Below are 20,468 nucleotides of genomic sequence, written 5' to 3'. Positions count from 1 at the left end.
GAGGAAAAAAAATGATCTGAACGTACTGGATGTCTGTGAAAGGAGATGGGCGAGGAGAGGCAAGGTGGTATGTGTGCTTCAATCTTATACTCAGGAGGAGGAATGTATTAAGTGTAGGAATTATGCTGGATAACATCACAGCAAAGACACTGTTGGCTTGGGAGCCAGTGAAAGACACAATAACAGCCAGGCTGTGAAAAAGACGCCCCTGTAATAATAGGGCACCATAGATGGTGGTTAGTGGAGATGTTGCACAACTTTGACTTTGCCAGCAATGTTGCTTTGCTAACTATAATGTGGAACTGAATGGTTGCTCTTACATCAGAGGTAGAATAGGAAGCAGCAAAAATTGGATTGGAATTAAAGAAAACCAAGATCATGAATGTAGGAAGCCAAACAACAGGTGTGAAAGTGCAAGTGGATGGAAAAGAAATTGAACAGGTGGTACAGTTTTGCTATCTGGGCAATGTGATGACATTTGAGGGTGGCTTCGATAAGGATATTTATATGTGATTAGGAAAAGCAGACATCACTTTTGGAAAGATGAACAATATCTGGTCAAACAGGTCTCCACGCCAAACTAAAGATGAGATTATATCATGCAATTGTACTGAGAATGCTAAGGTATAGAGCAGAGTTGGCCAATGATCGTGGCTAACAAAAAGAGATTGGAGGCTGCCCATCACAGATGATTGGGAAAGATTCTATATGTTTCATGGAAAGACATCATAACAAATGTGAGGGTATGGGAACTGACAGCAGGACGTTCTAGAAAATACCAAAGAAAGAAGCCTCAGGTGGTTGTGATGTGCATTGTATTTAAGATGGGAAGTGTTGAATTGAGCAAGTGTTGAATTGATTAAAGAAGGGAGAAAAAAGAAAATGAAGAAAGTCAGGGAAGAACTAGTAGAAGACAGTGACAGAGGATATTGAATGCACTGACAATTACCTAGGAAGAAGTACCAGACCTAGTAAGAGATCATAATCAGTAGAGGAACTGGGCTGCCTGATGTCAGTGGCACTGGAGGAACTAAGGTCTAAGGTAAGATAAGGTTCCTGGTGTTATGTGGCTATTAGATAGCTTTTGGTGGTTTTTTTTTTTATTCTCTCAGAATCCTAATCTCAAGACAAGAAGACTACAGTCCTTACAAAAAGAAAGAATTGCTAACTCTCTCTTCACATCTACTAGCATTAGTTGGTATATAAATGCATACTCTGGAGTCAGAGCTTTCAAAAAGTGTCTGTCAGATACTTTGCTGGTCCAAAATAAGGCTGGAGGAATGTGGATCATTCTAGAGGTTTAACTTTTTTTTTTTAGGAAAGCCTTTCAAAATGATAACTTGATTCTGTATCTGACATACTTCTTGGGCCATGTCTACACTACCACTTATGTTGGCAAAACTTACGTCACCCAGGGGTATGAAAACACATCTCGAGTGACATAAGTTTCGCCAGCATAAGGGATAGTGTGCATAGAGCTATATCGGTGGGCTTGCTTCTCCCATGGACATAGCTTCCACCACTTGTTGGGGGTGGTATAGTTATGTTGATGAGAGTTCTCTCCCGTTGGCGTAGAGCTGCCACATGAGAGATCTTAATAGCAGTGCAGCTTCATTGGTACAGCTGTGCTGCTGTAAGCTCTCTAGTATAAACACATCCTCATTCTTAACCTCTTAATCATTTAAGTGGTTTCCTTACGGGTGTTATATTGGCGTCACTGTTTCATGAGTTAGTGGTCTGTCCTATAAATTATGTTCGTGCATTCTTTTCAGAGAGGATATGTACATACAGTTGTTTACTTTCCAATTTTGTTACCAAACTACATTGTTCAGAATAGCTTTAGAAGCAATTAAGAAACAGAATTTACTGTGCTGGAGCACACCATTTGTCCATCAAATCTGGTATTCTGCTTGCAGGTCATATTGTCTCTGCAGGTGATCACTGTGTCTTGAAGCATGAAATTTGTTTACCCTTACTTTGCATAACTGCAAATACTGTAATTTATTAGCTGTTTTAAAAATCTGAACATAGTATATGATATATTATTTTTCTCAATAGGCCTCAACAAATAATGAAAGTTCTAATCACAGTTTTGGAAGCTTGGGATCTCTAAGTGATAAAGAATCGGAGGTATGTATGTTTACAAAATTAATTACAAGTACAATATTTTAATGCAAACAAAATACTTATTATATGTTCTATTGTAGTTGACACTTTTATATGTAAGCTTCTTAAAGAAAATATAATATTTCTATATATACAAGAAGATTAAAAAGTGCATGTAGTGGTAAAAGCTGAAATTTGTTACACCTTTGGACCAAACTAATTTTTTTGAGATGGAGATGTGTATGGTAAGACTTCATAAAAGTGCTGTCATGGAGTGTCCTACTTGGAGTGCCCTCCTACAGCTGGCTGCAGCATGACAGACATGCCTGCCTCAGTTTTCCCTTTCATAGTCCCAGAAATAGTCCAAATAGTCTTCCAAAGTATAACTATAGCCTTTGGGGTTCATTTTATTATAAAAGTTCCATGCACATAAACCATAAGAAAACAAGTCCCAATGCCAAGTTCTACAGTTACAGTCCTGTCTCCACACAGTACATCAAGTAGAGCCCCAGCGTCCCTCATCAGTGACCTGGCTATCCAGTGCAACCCCAGTGTACCTCACCATGTCCTGGGTCTCCAGCACAGTCCCAGTGTTCTTAATCAGGCCTAGGGTGTCAGCCTTCTCTGGTTTTGAGAGCCAGCAGGAACCTTTCTCTGCTGCATTCAGCCTTCAGCCCTCTCCAGCCTTTTCTGACGGTGGCTTTCTCACCCAGGAAGGATAGCTGGCTAGCTTCTCCATGGGCTTCCAAGCCCTCAGCCCTTTTCAGCTTCCCAGCACTGGCTTTGACTTCTGATAGTCAGCAGGCTAATCCCTTTGTTGGCTTCCTTGATAATTCCTCCGTCTTTCCAGGGAGTCTCCTGACTGGCAGCCTTAACTCACTAGGTCTCCCTCTTGCTGGGGCTCTTCCTCCCTCAGATTCTCCCAGTTTCTTTATAGTACCATGTGCTGCCTGGCTCTCTTAACTGGCCAAACTGTGGGCACCTGTTCAGGCACTGGAGAGCTGGACCCTGCTTAATTTAGTGAGGCCAGCCATCCTGTGAAAACCTCCTTTGGACCTGTGTTCAGAGAATTTTCACTTTTTAGCTTATGTTGGTTCTGCATTGTATCATGAAAGGCTAACTACATTTTATATATAAATAATAACTGTATTTTATCTCAGGCCTGTTATTAAAAAAAAAAAGGGAGAGATTCTGTGCTATGCCTCTAAGAGCAGCTGGGGGAAAGATTAAGACCACCTATGTGCCCTCCTGATCCTGGGAGGCTTTGGGGAGGTGAGGCCCCTAGCATAACTCAAACAGCTCTGGAGGATCTGTCTGAGTTACAACAACGTCCTTGGGTTTCCCTGTGCGTTGGAGTGCTGTCCAGAAACTGCATAACTCTGAGTGCTGTGGCCCTGTCACTGAAATGCCCTTATGTTAGGACTCGCAGGTGAGAGCGGGGGCCTCAAAGTGGTGGTCTTCAAAATGCATGCACTCGGGAAATCCTTCCTTTAGAGCACTTGCATACCACTTCAGCCCTTTTACCACTGGGGGGGACAGCATGAGGGTTAGACTCTCGCCCCAAGACTTGATATATAGCGATGCTACATAATGATTAAGATTAAGATTCTGTCACAGGTATTTTTAATAAGAGTCAGGGAAAGGTCGCAGGCAATAAACAAATATTCACAGAAGCCTGCAGCCTGTCCCGGACTTTTAATAAAAATACCTTGTGGGGGACAGGGACAAACAGAGCGCTGACCGCTGCTGCTCCAGCCCCAGAGGGGCTGACCCAATCCCAGCTACTGCTCCAGTGACCCAGCTACTCGGTCAGCTGTTCCGGTGGCCCTGCTCCAGAAGTCCTGGATGCTCTGGAAAGTTATGGAATCCGTGACCCACGTGACTGTCATATCCTCCATGAAGATAAATTCATATTTTGGAATTAAGAATGGTGTGTATAGCTTGCTAAATTTTTACCTTAAGGCAGTAAAACTTTCACCAGCACAGGGAAACCTCTTTAGCCACTGTTTAGTTGTAGCTGTGTAAATACTCTTAAAACTTAATTAGTTTGCCAGTATTTATTATTCTGAGAAATACAGAAATGTGTTCAAAGATCAGACATTAGATCACTTTCCACTTCTAAAACCCTTTTTCTTCATAGTTTACAATATCTAGAGCATCTGAAACCAAAATTTTTACCACCTTTATTTTTTTTCTTTTTGTGTGGTGTGTAAACTAGTTTTCTTATTGTAAGGATGAGTTTCTGGAGTTTTGGCAGCATTTTTTCCCCAAAAAGTGTTTTATAGGAAAAATTGTAGGTTTTTTCATGTTGGGAGGAATACCTATATAAAAATTACATGGACTTTGTAAATGAGATACAAGAGTGGAGAAGAGCAGGAGTAAATTTGCACCTGTCATGCTTTGAATGTTTTTTAATATCGTTCAAATTAGAAACAGCTTTGACTTTTTCTACATATGAAGTGAGGTACTGAACTTTAGTCTGTAATTTCAAACATAAGCTCTTTCTGCTGCTGGCTCATTAGCCCTATAAAAATGACAAATCAATTTTCAGAATTATTCCAACACTGCTAGTTCAGTTGTCTCCCTCATCTCTCCAGTCTTTGCCTTGAATCACTGTGAAAATATACTGCGTATCACTAAAGGTTAGTGCACTTCTGACATTCTGACCAAATGTGGGGTCAGTCAGTTGCCATTAATGGAGAGAGAGACAGAGCACTGGACATTGTTGCGCCAAGTGATTTTTGGATATCTAACTCTCTGTTGCCCATCTTATATTAGTATAGTTGTATGGACCCTCACACTCCAGAATAGTGTGGCAGAGGGCTCTGACTCATTGGGGATTCCCTTTTCCAGAGAAAATCTGCAGTCAGCATGAAGGACAGTGCAAGTGATGGAATCTTCTCTTATAGTAAATTCGCATTTGATAAATATTAGTGGGTCTCTTGTGCACCATGTGCTCCAGTACAGTTAATCTGTACTTTTTTAATTGGACCTTGTGATGGGGATGCACTAGGCCCTTCAAGGCTCCCTACTGGACTTAACCACATAACAGTTATAAATAGTTTTTAGTTCTTAAATAACCTATTGATTGATAGTTTTAGAATAGAATCAGATTACAGCCCCTTCCCCTCCCCCATGGTCCAATGTTCAGGTACTGGACTATGCTCAGAATTCCATGCTTCAAACTATGCATCTCCTGCCCGCAATCCTTCTTGGTCAGTGATGACTATCAGTGCTGTCTCTACTGCCTGGAGGAAGCTCACATTGTGGCTCAGTACAGTGTTTGCCAGTCTTTCCCCAGTTGTACCTGAGAAAGTGGGCACTTCGCCTCCGCAAGTATCTCCTGGACATGGCCATTAGACCACAATCAGACCCAGGCCAGGGAACTCCCCCATACATCATCCTGAATCAGCAAGGAGAGCGCCTCCTGCTGCAAAGTCCGCCTCTGGTGCTGGAGAATCCTCTCCCACAGATTCTGTGACAGTGCCTAGTTAGGAAGCACTGTCATAAACATGGGACTAAGTCTTCCTCTAAGTCCACTTCAGAAAAATCAGACATCCCATCCACCAGCATTGCCTCTGAGGACTCAGTACGTACTGTCTTAAGTCCCAGAAACTTTGGGCTCCACTGGCTCCAGGCCGTGTTCCATCGGTACCACCATTTCCAGCTCCTCACAAGACCCAGGATCCCCGTCACCTGCAAAGACAAAGTTTCCTTACACGTACACCCCAAATTTATCCCTGTAGTAGTTAGTTTCACCTTAATTAATCCATTCATTTAACTTTCATTCTTTCTGAAACTGCACACTCCCTCGATGTGTGATGAGCTTTGGCCTTTTACCTGAAGAGAACAAGACAAATCAGGACGTCCCTGAGACTGTTTATTGTGATAACAGAGAGAGCTGGGGGCATGTCATCTCCACCCAGAGAATTTCTAAATTGGTATCCGGGTGCATTCTACATTGGTATCCGGATGCATTCTTCTGTCAACTCTTGAATCTTCCTCCCCCTACAGGGGTATGAGCTCACTCCACAGAGCACAGCAATCATGGCATCTCTTCAGGATATACCCTCCTAGACCTCTGTAAAGCTGCTATGTGGAGTTCCATCCACACATTTTAAAAGCATTACGCCCTGGTGCAGGACTTGGCTGCTGATGCCTCCTTTGGAACGGTGGTCCTCTGCTCAAACCTACTGTCCTGATCCTTGCACCCTCCTCCTACTTAGGTATTGCTTGTCAGTCACCCACAGTGGAATACAATAGGGACCATCATTTGAAGAAGTGGTTACTTACCTATAACTGGAGGTTCGTTGAAATGTGTGGTCCCTGTATGTATTCCACTACCTGCCCTCCTTCCCTTCTGCTTTGGATCTTTCTGATTCATGGTGGAGAAGGAACTGAAGTGGTGGTTGATCTGCCCTGCCCTTTATTGCCTTGATCAGAAGCATGAGGTGAGTCTGGGTGCATGCACAGACCAACAGATACTATTTTCAAAGTTCTCTGATTCTGGGTGCATGATGCGCATGTCTAACCCACAGTGGAATACAGGTAGGCACCACACATCTAGAAGAACCTCCAGTTATAGATATAGCCTTCTTTTTCACAGTACATAAAGGTTCAGACATGTATTAGGTTGCAGGATGCTGAATAAGTTCCACCTTGTCTAGACTGGAAATTTGTCCTGCTTACAGCCATAATCGGTCTGCCATTAGTTTAACTGCACTGGTATAACCATTAAAATGGACAAGCAAAGCCACTACTTGCATCACTGGAGCTCACCCCATTTTTAATATGGGTAGGCTTGCCTGCTGTAAATAGCTAGCTTTGACCATCTACACCAGATATTGCAATGGGTGGCAATACCGATGGCTATAATCCGAGCAAATCTCCAGTCTAGACAAGTCCTTTATCTAGTATGCACCAAACCTAAGTATGGTTATCTTGAACTCTTTGGCTGGAATGATAGTTTGCTTAATCTGAATTGTTGTCACATGTTGTATTGCTAATTAGAAGCATTGCTGGTTAGCTAGGAGTGCTTTCATTTTAGGAGAAGTTTCATCATGTCCAGGTAACTTAAACCTTAAGGAACTATGTTTTTATAATTAACAAGGTAGAGAGCTCAGATTCTGCCTAAGCTGCTGAAGCTTATTTCAGTTGTCTAGTAAGTGTGTGTCCCTTCCAAAACAGGTTCCCCAAGATGGCTGTAGTATACCAAGTTTACCAGTCACAAAGAGGATGTAGATCCTAAGTCTGACATTGTTTGTTTGTTCACCCCTTTTAATAATTTTGCTAGCCAGATAAATTTTGTATCTTGTCCTTCCAGGATGCATTTTCTTGGCATTAATAAATAGACGATTTTCTTGGCCAGAGGGGTGTGACTGCCTATACTTTTTATTTATGGTTTTTCACAAGAACAAAACACTCAATTTTCTGCTGTGGCAGTCTACTTAAGAAAAAAGTCTTAATTCTCTGGCTTTTTTTGTCCATCTTTCTGGCAAAGGAGAAAGATATAGCATTACAATACTGCTTTCACATTTTATCTGGTTAGATAGAATTAGAGGGTGGCATAGATCTAGCTCTGATCTTTGTTTATTTTGTTTGAATCCCCTGAGAGCGATTGTGTAACTTCCAGAGTACTGGTAAGCAAAAATTGCCCAACTTTCAGTTATAGAGCCTTTTGGCTAACTGACAGCCGTGCAAACTCAATGTTGTGTCTAAAAGTTGTGCTATGTTCATTCTGGCTTGTGCATCATAACTAGTTAGAGAATCTTTGGGACACTGTCTATAATTGGGCTAAACAGGTTAATTTAAGGCCCAGTTTGACCTCTAGTTGATATTTAAACAGTTCTGTTGGTGACACACGGGTTAGACTAGTGTTCATCCTCCCAAAGCAGTACTGGTTCTTAAGTGCTAAAAAGAGTAAAAACTACTAACAATGTAAGTAAAAAAAAAAAAAAGAGAGAGAGAGAGACAGCAGAAAAACTTTTGAATGTATGCCAGGAGCAAATCTGATAGGTAAGAAGTTGCTATTTTAAAATTTCTTTTCTAACTATAATTGCATGTTGAAGATCTTGCATTGTCTGAGACATGGAGCATGATCTACTTGGGTAGTATCTCAGTTTTTCAAATAGAAAATTTCATTAAATTTTTATAATCTATTTACCTCTTTCTAGTTAATCTTGAAGGAAATTTGTAAACAATTCTAGAAAGCAACTGAGTGTTACTGCTAGTTGTAGAATTGCCTAATTAACTTTTTAATGGCACTACTTGGAGAACTATTAACAGCTATACAAAGAAATTAATGGTGCTGCCTGGTAACTCTCTTTGAACAATATTGCAGTGGTGTAGGTTGGAAGTTAAGGGAGATGACAGTGGAAGTGTTCCATTGCACGCTGGAAATTATGCTACGTTGTTGCAATTCTGTGAAAGAAAAACATAATCCTATATCAGGGTGGTGCCTATTATCTAGGACAGAGCTTCCCAAACTTTTCTTGTTGCGTGTCCCCTTCCAGTAGTACCAGCTGCCCACAAACCTCTACCCTTCTCATCACTGGTACTTTGTGTTTTTTTCTTAACACTACCTGTCTTTAACCATCTGTCCATATTTCACTGTTACATAAAGATATAGTTATAGTGCAGGGGTAGGCAACCTATGGGACGCCTGCCGAAGGTGGCACGCAAGCTGATTTTCAGTGGCACTCGCACTGTCTGGGTCCTGGCCATTGGTCCGGGTGGCTCTGCATTTTAATTTAATTTTAAATGAAGCTTCTTAAACATTTTAAAAACCTTATTTACTTTACATACAACAATAGTTTAGTTCTATATTATAGATTTATAGAAAGAGACCTTCTAAAAATGTTAAAATGTATTACTGAAACGCGAAATCTTACATTAGAGTGAACAAATGAAGACTCGGCACATCACTTCTGAAAGGTTGATGACCCCTGTTATAGTGTGACATACAACCAAAAAAAAAACCCCGGACTAAGTTCTGAGCTCTGCTAGGCTGGACAATTGCTGGGTAACTAAACCTGCGCTGTACGGTGATTGGAGGTGGGGGCTCTGTACATCAGTGTCTCGGTGTATCTGTGTTCTCATTGTTACATTTTGAAGTAAATTAACTACCATATTTATATACAACAAATTCCCACTGAGTTTTAAAGTTTTGTCTCAGTAGCCTATTATGAAAATGCAATAAGTAAAATACAGTCCACCATTACACAATTCCTCCTGTGTACCCCCCAGAGATGTCTCATGTACCACAGTTTGGGAACCCCTGATCTAGGATCTTGTATGACCTCCATCACCAGAGATCGGCGGTTCTCAAACTGTGTGTTGGGACCCCAAAGTGGATCGCGACCATATTTTAATGGGGTCGTCAGGGCTGGCATTAGACTTGCTGGGGCCTGGGGCTGAAGCCAACGCCCTAGGGCTTCAGGCATGAGAAGCGGGGCTCAGGTTACACACACCCCTCCCCCACAGGGCTGAAGCCCTGGGATAGGGTGACCATCCATCCCGTTTTTTGGGACTTTTTCTTATATAGGCGCCTTTTACCCCCCACCCTTTGTCCCGTTTTTTCACATTTGCTATCTGGTAACCCTACCCTGGGGCTTTGGTCCCCCCACTGCCCTGGGCGGTGGGGCTCGGGCTTTGGCCCCCACGATCCTCCTGGGATCGTGTAGTAATTTTTGTTGTCAGAAGGGGGTCACGGTGCAATGAAGTTTGAGAACCGCTGCCATAGATTATTTGAATGCCTCAGAAACACTGATGAATTTATCCTCAGAACATTCTTGTGAAGTAGGAAGGTCAATTATCCTCAATTTACATATGGGGAACTGAGACACACAGAATAAGTGATTGATCCAAGGTCACACAAGAAGTCTGTGGCAGAACTGGGAATTCAACCCAGATCTTCTGACACAAAGTACAGTGCCTTAATCACAAGGCCGTATTTCCAAGGCTGTGGTGATTATTTCTAAATTGTAAAGTACCTTTGTATATTGGATTCTTAAAAAAAAGTAACAAAAAAGCCCCCAAAATTCAGCAACCACACATTTAAAAAAAAAAAAAATTTAAAGGGCCCTAAGCAGAGCTATTCACTGCGTTATGTCTCCTGCTGGAGGTTCCTTCCACGTTCTCTGAAAGATGATTTCTGGATTTCTGCCATGCCAAGTCTTTATTTTTTGCAGCTGTGATGATTCATAAAAAAATTAAGTGGAGGATGTCTTTACATTTTGAATGAGCAATCAGAAAAATGGTGGCACTAAATAAAGGAATGTGCTTTCTTGACCCATTTTTCAAAAGGTGTTACATTCTCTTCAAAGAGTTTGTAGTTATGCCAGATATTATGATGAGAGATTGTAGCATTTTACTCCTTTAAGTAACATCTGGTTTGTTTTCACACTAAATGTAATATTTTAAAAGAATAAATTTAAACTTTTAATGTTACATAAAAGGGTTTTTGAAATGGTGTCATAAGAGTTGGTTATGGTAGACAATTTGTATATGAAAGATAAAGTAGGAGCTTGAAGATATATTCATAAGGTGAGCAGTGCTTCCCTTTGTGATGCTGAGACCTTAACTGTATTGCAACAGATTGTGAAAAATAATGTAGAAATTTAGATCTTGATTAGAAATGCAATACTAATATTAGTTTATGTAGTGAGAATGTTAGTTTATTATCAAACTCTGATGCAGTACTGATGCAATCACGCTATGCTTTGTTAGTGATAATGTGGTATATAAAAATATATCTGTATTTGACATTTTTAAATTTCTCAATGCATGACATACTTTTCCTTTCTTTTTTCCAGTGTATATTTATCTCCTGTTTTGTATGCCAGGCAAGGATGCAGAAAATATAGTAGAATTTAGAAATTAATCATTTTTCTATGTCACTAATACGAGTATTAAAATCTAGGATTTTGGAATAGCAGAATTTTAATAGAGATGCCTTGCAAATATAGGTTCTGATCTGCATTGGTGGACCTCAGTTAATTTGGTTGGATTCCACCCATGCGGATCAGATTGCAGATTTGGTGTGACAATGAAAAGACAATTTAGTAAATGCTGTATTTCTTGTACTACTTTGATACAAAATAGTCACATATAATTTTCCTGAATGTTTGTTCCTGAAAACTATACCTGTATTTCAGTGTCCTTTTACATGTGAATGACATAAGTTTACTAGATTCTGTTCACATTTAAGGTATGTAGATTTTGATTGGAGTACAGATTGGCTATGTGCAATTCATGGTTAATCTTAAACCGAGTTCTGTGGATTTTGAGTGCTTCTGATAGTGTATGAATACCTTGGTCTTTCCCACCATTATAAGTTTTTGTATTTTCTATTCTCTGCAGATAAAGAATTCTTTAAAACTCTTTTTATAGTCTTTGGCTGTAAATCTGAGTGGAGAAGGGGGTAAGATTTAGGGGGGAAAGTAAATTTAAAAAAATATAAACACATTAATTATACATAGGAAAAATTTAATGATTATTAAAAACTGAAAATCTCAGCACCATTAAGTGCTGTAGAGAGGGAAAGACATTACATATTTAAGACACAAATAGTACAAATTGGTGGTTTTCCACATTTTTTCTTTGAAAAAATTCTATATGCTACTATGAATTGTTCTGCAAGTAAATATAAAATATTTATATAGATCTGTATTTCTATCTTAACCCATAATTTTGGAAAGAGAGAATAATTATTTTAGAGACAGACTATTACAAATGAATACGTTTTATAAAAGGAAATATTAAGGCCAAAATTAAAAACTATCAAGCCAAGACAGAAACAAGTGGTAAACCACAAAATACACAGGTAAACTAGGGCCTGAACCACATGAAGTATAGGGGTCTTGCAATATGCCAGGTTTGTGTTTTTCTTCATAGTTCTGGAATCTGATATTGGTGGCTTTCTAAAAATGTTTTTTCTTGTTTGTAAGTTTTGCTGAAGTTTTATACGTGAAGGCAGCTTTATTATTTGGGAAGTGTTCACCAGGAAGATATTTCCCCAGCTCCATAGCTCTTGAATTTGTTGTAATTCGTATGGTTCCATTAGAAGATGAAAGGTGCTGCTTGGTTTCTGGAAAACATTTTGTGGTGATTTGAGCTGATATGCCCAAGTTTTGCGTACGCATTGTGCATTATCATATGATTATTGTATTTACCAAAGTGAAAATTACCTCCAGTATAATTTTAGACATCTTATTAGAGTGCTAATACTGTTTGCAGTTTAAGGTTAAACTAAACAAAACGAATGAAAAGGGTTAAAAGAAAATTGAAATATTTTTCTACAAATCACTGGAGTTTTGATTTTTCAAAATGAAATTTAAATTCCTACAGAGGTTTATAGATGAGAAAGCTGATAGTTATTCTGCAATTGAAAAATTAACTTTTTGGGAAATTTGAAATGATTATGTAGACATATTTAATAGTTGTAAAGAATGTACAGTTTTAAAAAAATATACTTTGGCTATTTAAGATGCTGTATTAAAATGCTAATAACGGAATAACAAATTTGAGAATAAAATCACTTAACTATTTTCCAACAAAACTGAAAGCAGAAAAGGAAAGAGGAAAAGATTACTTTTTAATGTCATCAATACTTGGTTAAATCTTGTCAATTTATCACTTAACATTAACTTGCTTTGTTCGCAGAATGTTCATTAAATGTTTAGACTGAACATAACTTTAGATAACAGTGCATCACTCAACAGCATAATATAGAGAAACATTTGTAAGCATCATGTTTCTGTAGAAAGATACGTTTTGAAAATAGCTTTGACAAACTTTTATTCTTATATCAAAACTGTGCAGTATATGGAAGTCAGTAGTGTCCAGAGCTGTCAGCCTGGACTTGGGCCCCTTTCAACTGGGCAGTGTACAAATATAGTAAAAAAGCAGATTTTGACCATAACACCTTATTATCTCATTTAAAACTATAGTAGAACCTCAGTTACGAACATCAGAGTTATGAACTGATAGATTAACCACGCACCTCATTAGAAACTGGAAGCATGCAATCAGGTAGCAGCAGAGACCAAAAAAAAATACAGTATGGTGTTAAACATAAGCTACTAAAAATATAAAGGGAACGTTTAAAAAAAAGATTGACATGGTAAGGAAGCGGTTTCTGTGCTTGTTTCATTTAAATTAAGATAGTTAAAATAAACTTTTCTTCTGCATAGTAAAGTTTCAAAGCTGTGTTAAGTCAAGGTTCATTTGTGAACTTTTGAAAGAACAGTCATAACGTTTTGTTCATAGTTACAAACATTTCAGAGTTACAAATAACCTCCATGCTCAAGGTGTTCATACCTCTGATGTTCTACTCTAAACACAACAAACAGGTGTAATAAACCTTATGAAGGGAAGGAGTACAAGAGTAAGTACTCATATTGTCATCTTTTTCCTTCAGTTAAAATCTGAAATGATATTCCGGCTGAACTGAGACCATGTTTTATGAATGAGACTTTTTATTTATTGCATGTAACAATAATTTAAATAAGTAGAGCTGTTGCTGGATCAGATTCTTTTGCATTTAAAGACATTAATTTGCTTTTTGTAGACTCCGGAGAAGAAACAATCAGAACCTTCCAGGGGAAGAAAGAGGAAAGCAGAGAATCAGAGTGAAAGCAGCCAAGGTACACCAAACATTTTTTGAATTATAGCAAATCAGTTAAGTATTACATGCATTTAGTCAAATTATATTTGCTTGAACACATAAAATTTAGGGTTTGTCTGCACAGTCCTGCAGTGCAAACTATGGGGGTATGAATTGCAGTGCACAGTAAAGTGTTATACTGTAACTGTCCTGTGTAGACCCTGCCTAGCGCAAACTAGAAGGTTCCTAGTTCGTGTTTCAAACAGGACTACATCAACGCAAACCAGGTATCTTTTAGTTCATACTAGCAGGGTCTACACAGGACAGTTACAGTGCAACATTTTAGCACTCACTACAGTTCATGCCGGGTAGTCTGCACTGTGGGGCTGTGTAGACAAGCCCTTAGACAGCCTTACAGAGTTCTACACTCATTGCCTGAGATAAGTGATGTTTTTAACTGGTGAATAAAATATATCTTTTTCCCCATTATCAGTCTTGGATAGGTACAGGCAAGTACATTCTGTATCTGAACTGTTAATTGTGTAAAAGAATTTTGTATGGCTGCACTTAGCTCTTGCCATTATGACATTCTACCTGTTTGTTCAGAACTGCCGCAATTCTTCTCACTAGTATGCCTCTGCAGTTCCTTTTCTTATTCCAGCTGATGAGCAGGAATTCATGGTTTTAAAGTTTTCATTTGCTTGCTCTTCAGATAAATTTCCATTATCCTGAGTGACCTTTTTCCATCCAACAAATGTTCATAGGGGAGGATTAAATAGTTGGGGGATCACTAGAGTGAAATAGATGACTTACATCTGATATGACTTGACTTTGACTTGAATCCAGCCATAACTGTTACTATCCAGTGGCTGTTTGGCCTTTGTGAAATGTGGTGCTCTCAGTCCATTTCCTAGTGGACAATATATATACTTGTTCCTCAAAACACTGTCATGATACTTACAGTTGGTACTCTTTTAGACAAGTATGGGGTTCATTGAAATATCCTGTCCCATTTTAAGGTGACTTCTTTAGGGCAGGAATGGTGGAGACTCATAAGTCTCTGGGTACTATCTAGCATATAAAGAAAAAGTAGTTGTGAGAATGGGGCTTATTTTATTGTTTTGGTGTTCCATTTGAACTAATAAATATCCCTTTAAATGCAAATATGTAAGCCAGGAGCTAGGAGCATTGTTCATTTGCCTCTTGGTCATTTACTGTGTTTTTTATTTTGTCTTTGTGGTTGGTTCTTGTCCTGCCTCTGAGTTGATACTTGAATACTTTACCTGTTCTAATCACTGGTAGGCCTTTTGAACTGGCAGTTCAAACTACGTAGAAATAATTCTAATGATCAAGATTGCTATTTTAAAATACTGTGGCTTAGCTGCCACTTGCACCTGATTTTCCAGCCAAGGGTATGTATTCCATTCTGAGCTGAGTGGTGTAGGTTTTAGACTCGTTGGTGATGTACACCTGGGCAATCAGCAAACTGGGACTCTGGCAGCTGAGGGAATAGAATATCAACTGATTAAAAGGAAATTAGAGCCAACTGTGAGGACTTATGGGGTTTGTTCATAAAGACAATGTAGTTGGATGTTCCCCTTCCCTTTACCAGAGTGATTGATAAAGCATGACCTGCCCAGGAAATTACTTGGGAGGGAGAAGGGGTTTGGGGTCTTTAAATACAGAGCCTTCTTGGGAGCAAAGATAAAGAACTCCTTCAAATGGATGTTTGGTATTTTTGGATTGGAGAAATTTATTAATTTGTGACTGCATAGTTTAATGTTAACATGGTTTTAAGTCACTTGATAAATCACAGTCACTTGTTTGGGTATGAAAGCTTATGTCTCTGGGACTGATTTCTATTAAATATCTCTGGTCTGCTTGAAGCTACAGTGGCAATATTTCACACATACAGATAAATAAGTTGGGAGTTTTTCTTGTAATGTCTTGCCAAGACCTGAATTTTGGGTTTTATATGTTCAGTGCAATAGCTGATGACATCACCGACATATAAAACAATGGAGGCAGCTGCATTCCTTATAATGCTTTAGATGTTAATGTTGTTAACTGTTACAAAAGATACTCTGAAAACTAGAATAAATAAATTAAATAACTGGCTTGCATTATAAAACAATATTTTTATCCATTTCTTTTAATACTTAAATTATTCTAGGAAATTTTTTAGTATTGTCCTCAAGATTAATTTCTCCTCTAGCTACTTATGCATGGTGTAAAGTATAATGCAGGCTGTCTAACTTTGTCTTGCAATATTTTTTTTGTACATTTTTCAGGGAAGTGTAGGCTGTCCCTTCCCATGTTAAGCCAAAAAAGCAAAGTGTAAGATATGTTGCTTTAAAATATTTCTGTTTAGGTGATCATTTTGATTTGAGTGTTTACTGCTATTTAAATGTATAATTTATTTTGTTCTTAAAAAAAAAAAAAGTTTCAGACAATCTGACACTCTCCTGTCACTTGACTCTTGGTCTCTTAACTGTTGTGGTACAGTCACCTCACAGAGGCTTTGCCTATTATAAACTTTTTTGGAAAATTTCCCACAGCTGCTTTTCTAGTGCTCCCATCATTGCTGCCCCTCATGGAGTGGAACAAGTGGTAGTAAAAGCAGGAAATTTTAACCATTTCTTAGAGCAGACAATCTGGTAATAAAAGCTCTTATGCCCTGTTTACCATGTTGTTACTGCCCATAGAACTTTATAACTACGATGTATCCTAATGTAGACAAGGCAGTAGTGTCCTCCATGCTAGATAGGACAGAATTTCAAATGTGAAAAACAAGCAGAAAAAAATCTGTTTGTAGCATAGGATCACCTTTCTGGCCTTCCTTATGCATTATAAAGAAGCAAAGGCACAAAGCCCAGTTTTTTTCCTTACAGATCACTTTTAATGCTTCTCAGCTGACAAACTCCTTTCTTACCCATCCAGGTCAGCTTTTAGATAATTGGCAAGACTGGTATGGATATGGGGAAAGTGATAAAATGGTGCATTTGTTTAAAAATGTAATAAACCATCTCCTTCTTTACTGAAACCATGAAGAGTAGGGGGTATGTAAGTGTAGGGAAATGGCTTTTATGAAAGAGACACTTGCAGTATGTGCTGGAATCCACTAAACCATGTCATTAAATGCCATCTTGCTTAATTAGGGTGATTCTAAGGGAACAGGTTTATTTAATATGTTTAAAAAACTGTAAGAATTGGTTAATGGCAGAATAAGTCAATATAAGTTGCATTGTACACTGTAATAACTTAATGTGTTGTCGAGCTAGTTATCACTGAGTTGTCCCTCAGCATGATGATTACAATACATAATTACAAATGCTGTTATGTTCTGTTCAGGTGTGTACAGATTTGTTAGCATAAGTTTCCTTCTGGTTCTTTCCTTTGTTCTCATCTTTCTGTTTTCCTGGTCTCTTATGGCTTCTCAATAAACCATCTTGCCCCTAATATGTCTAAATATATAATGATTTGAATGCTTTGTAAAGGCAATTAATGGAAATAAAGGAATATCTCCTAGCATAATGTATTTCTAGGTGTGTCTGATAATAGGTTTGAGTGCTTAATTTGAAACAGCTGTATGTCTACTGTGGTGTGACAATTAATGGGGTCTACAGTAGTTGTAAGAGACAGCTGCACCTTCATGATAGTGCTTACGTGAAACCAATGAACAAAAACCTCTAGAAGCTTAATGGCTGAAATATCAAATGCATTTTTTGTGGAAAACAAATGCATATGTATTTCTTTTTTAAAGTAAATTTTCTGTGGCTTGGTTCCCCAGTGTGGTTCCGCAGTTCTTCTCTTCTGGTGTCAGGAAGTGGAATAGCAAAAGATAGGCAGTCTCCCTCCCCTTTAAGGCACTGTTCCCAGTCTCTTCCTTCCTCTCAGTGAGGAAAACAAAAAACGCTTCACACTGATGTGTTGTCTTTAGACTTCAAGCACAGGCACTATGAAAAATAGCACAGAGGAAACAGACAGACTCCCTCGAGGTGGAAAGTGTAGCCTGAGAGTGGGTGCTTCCTGCAGATCATCACTGCAAGGCTGGTGGGTCTGAATTGTCTAGTCAGCAATTCAGCAGTCCCCTGTCTTGCCAGTGGGAGCAAACCTGTATTGCGTGGCTTTCCCTCACTTTTAGAGCACTCCCACTAGATTCATTTTAGAGAAAATGCCTAGAAGAGCAGGGGAAAAAGAGCTGTGGTGCTTCATCCAGGTCTCTTACCTATTCCTTCCTTTGTTCTGAGGGGGAGGCAGAGATGCTTAATCTTGAGACCATTGCATGGACCAAAAAGAATACAAAGCCCACCTGCTCTCTGTACGGAAGGACTCTACCCTAATTTACCCCAAGCAGTTCACTACACTCACTCCTTTGTGGAGCTTTTCTCTCCCACTCGCTCCTCAGTAACCTACCTTCTCTCTTTAGGCTCCACTAGAGATGCACAATGAGGACCCATCCCACTGGGACAAGTTCCTTAGGTTTATGTCCTATCTTAGGCCTCCTGTGAAGTCCCTGAGTCCTCAATAGGGTGCTCAGTGCTTTGCTCAAACCTTGTTGAATTCTTAGCTTTGGTGCTTCTTACTGTGCTTTTCTTGAAAGTGGAATTCCTTAGTCGAGGTCGCCTTCACCTGGCTTATGGCGTTTGTTTGCCATCAACACTGTCTTGTTTTTCTTAAGGAAAAATTAATGCTTTGCACTTGTTACAGCTTCCTTACCAAAGCAGTTTCTTCTTTTCACCTGAACCAGGAGATTTCCCCCCGCCCCCCACCCCAACTTCTGTCTGATCACCAAAGCCCAGAGGAAATCCCCTGACACTGTGTGGATATATGTGGGACAGTAAAGGTGTACCCTGTCTCAAACACAGGAGTTCAGAAAGTTTCATTCCCTCTTCGTGCTCCGAGAGTCCCTGCAGTGGTTTAAAGGCTCTGATTAACTTCCCCTGCTGGAATCTATTGTTGCATTTGGAGACTCTCCTGCATCTGTTCTGTCAAAGCCGTGTCTACTTCCATAGCTGAGAAAGAAACCTCCATAGATGACTATGCATGGCAAAGACTCGCAGCTCTATCTGCAGTCACCTTCACCAAGCACTAGAGACTGGATCTGTCCTCTTGGTCAGAGCATTCTAGTCATTCCTCTGAAGATTTATGACTGACTTGCAAGGGGAAAAGAGCTGCTATCATCTCCACAAGGTGATACTCATTCTTTCTACTCTCTGTTCAGTCCCTTTGCATCTTTATATTGCCCAGCTATCACAGCCTACTGAGTTAGCTGGTCAGTAATTTATTGTTGCCTCCGTAAATTGGTACTGTACTTCTAGTTAGATTTTGTCCTCACTGTTTTTGCCCACTCAGGTTCAAGAACTGAGCAAAGGGACTAATATAGAAAGTGAGTTGTAGGCTAACCAGATTTGACATTTTTGGCAAGTCATTAACTGGTGAGCCTGGAGACAGAGTGCCTAAAAGGTGGAGGAGCTTGGCACCAAAACTCTTGCCTGCCGACGTTAATGATGAACATCTCATCATGTTAGTTGGGGATAGTCTTGTGGCTAAGGCACTGGAGTAGGAATTAGGAGATATGATTTAATTCCTGGCTTCTCTGCTACAGACGTCTTGTGAGAGTTGAACAGGCCATTCTCTCTGTGCCTCAGTTTCCCATTTGTGTGTTTTTTTTGTTTTTTTTTTTAAAAAAGCATAATTATACTTCATTGCCGTATGTGGATGATGTGAAAATAAAGTAGTCAAAGTGCATGGAGTTCTCAGATGCTGTGCTGATGGGATGCCATATGAATATCTAGATAGAAAGATCACACATTGGCTCACCAAGCTGCAGAAAACTGCTTAGCAGATTCTAAGACTTTATTTGACATACTGTATACTTTTCACCTCCACAGTAAGTATAGCGGTCTATTTTTGTCACTTCTAACGTCTTTAATTTTTTCTTTAACTTCAGGGAAAAGTATTGGGGGACGTGGTCACAAAATTAGTGACTATTTTGAAGTAAGTTTTTTATTTATTTTGAAAATTATTTTTTTGACTTCTTTAAGATTGGAAGTAACTGTTTAAGATACTAAATTTAGTTAAATTCACAAGCATAAATGTAAAGAGTACTGCACTACTCAGGCAACAGATTTGTTTAGATTGTCACCTGCCTTGATTTAGAAACACAAAATGCATGGCTTTCTATACAAAAGTAACACAAACAAGTCATGTCTACACTGTGAGCTAGCAATGTCTTTTAAATGTTACATTATTTTTACTAGTGTGGACAGGAGCTCAGTCTTTGAGAGAATAGTGATCTTTAATAGACCTTTTTATTTTTAGATCTAACGGTTATGGTGGGATGTTATCTTGGTCTTGCTGGAGCTGAAAAAAGATGAGGGGAATGGATGGTTTAAAATGAGTAGTTTTTAAAACATCTTTGGAGCTGTTTGTAAAATTTATATTTAAAAATTAAAGCTACATCTTGAATAGTGGTTTTTGGGGTTTTTTTTTGTTTTTTGTTTTTTTTGCACTCTCCTCCCTTTAGACGTATAGGTTGTGCAGTAATACAGTAAATGATACTTTTATTTTAGCCATACAGTCGATTTTCGATAAGAATGTTAACTAATTCTTTGGCCATGTTTCCTCTTCAGTACCAAGGTGGAAACGGCTCCAGTCCTGTAAGAGGCATATCTCCTGCAATCCGTTCTCCTCAAAATTCACATTCACATTCCGCCCCTTCTTCTGTAAGTTTGAACTATTAATCTGTTCAATT

The 20,468-nt window shown here is 39.0% G+C and overlaps 1 protein-coding gene across 3 annotated transcripts in view; it reads left to right on the top strand.

The window, feature by feature from the left end:
* TLK1 (tousled like kinase 1) overlaps nt 1-20,468 on the top strand; it is a 128,882-nt gene that overhangs the window by 50,037 nt on the left and 58,377 nt on the right. For all 3 annotated transcript variants that reach the window (XM_077830012.1, XM_077830014.1, XM_077830013.1), the window contains 4 exons: nt 2,059-2,130; nt 13,676-13,751; nt 19,665-19,711; nt 20,347-20,439. In XM_077830012.1, the coding sequence (XP_077686138.1) occupies nt 2,059-2,130; nt 13,676-13,751; nt 19,665-19,711; nt 20,347-20,439 (288 nt within the window). The remainder of the gene's footprint in view (nt 1-2,058; nt 2,131-13,675; nt 13,752-19,664; nt 19,712-20,346; nt 20,440-20,468) is intronic.

Source organism: Eretmochelys imbricata, chromosome 11, assembly GCF_965152235.1.
Source record: "Eretmochelys imbricata isolate rEreImb1 chromosome 11, rEreImb1.hap1, whole genome shotgun sequence".
NCBI classification, from domain to species: Eukaryota; Metazoa; Chordata; order Testudines; family Cheloniidae; genus Eretmochelys; species Eretmochelys imbricata.
Note: the sequence above shows the minus strand (reverse complement) of the source record. Positions and strands in the feature narration are given on the sequence as shown.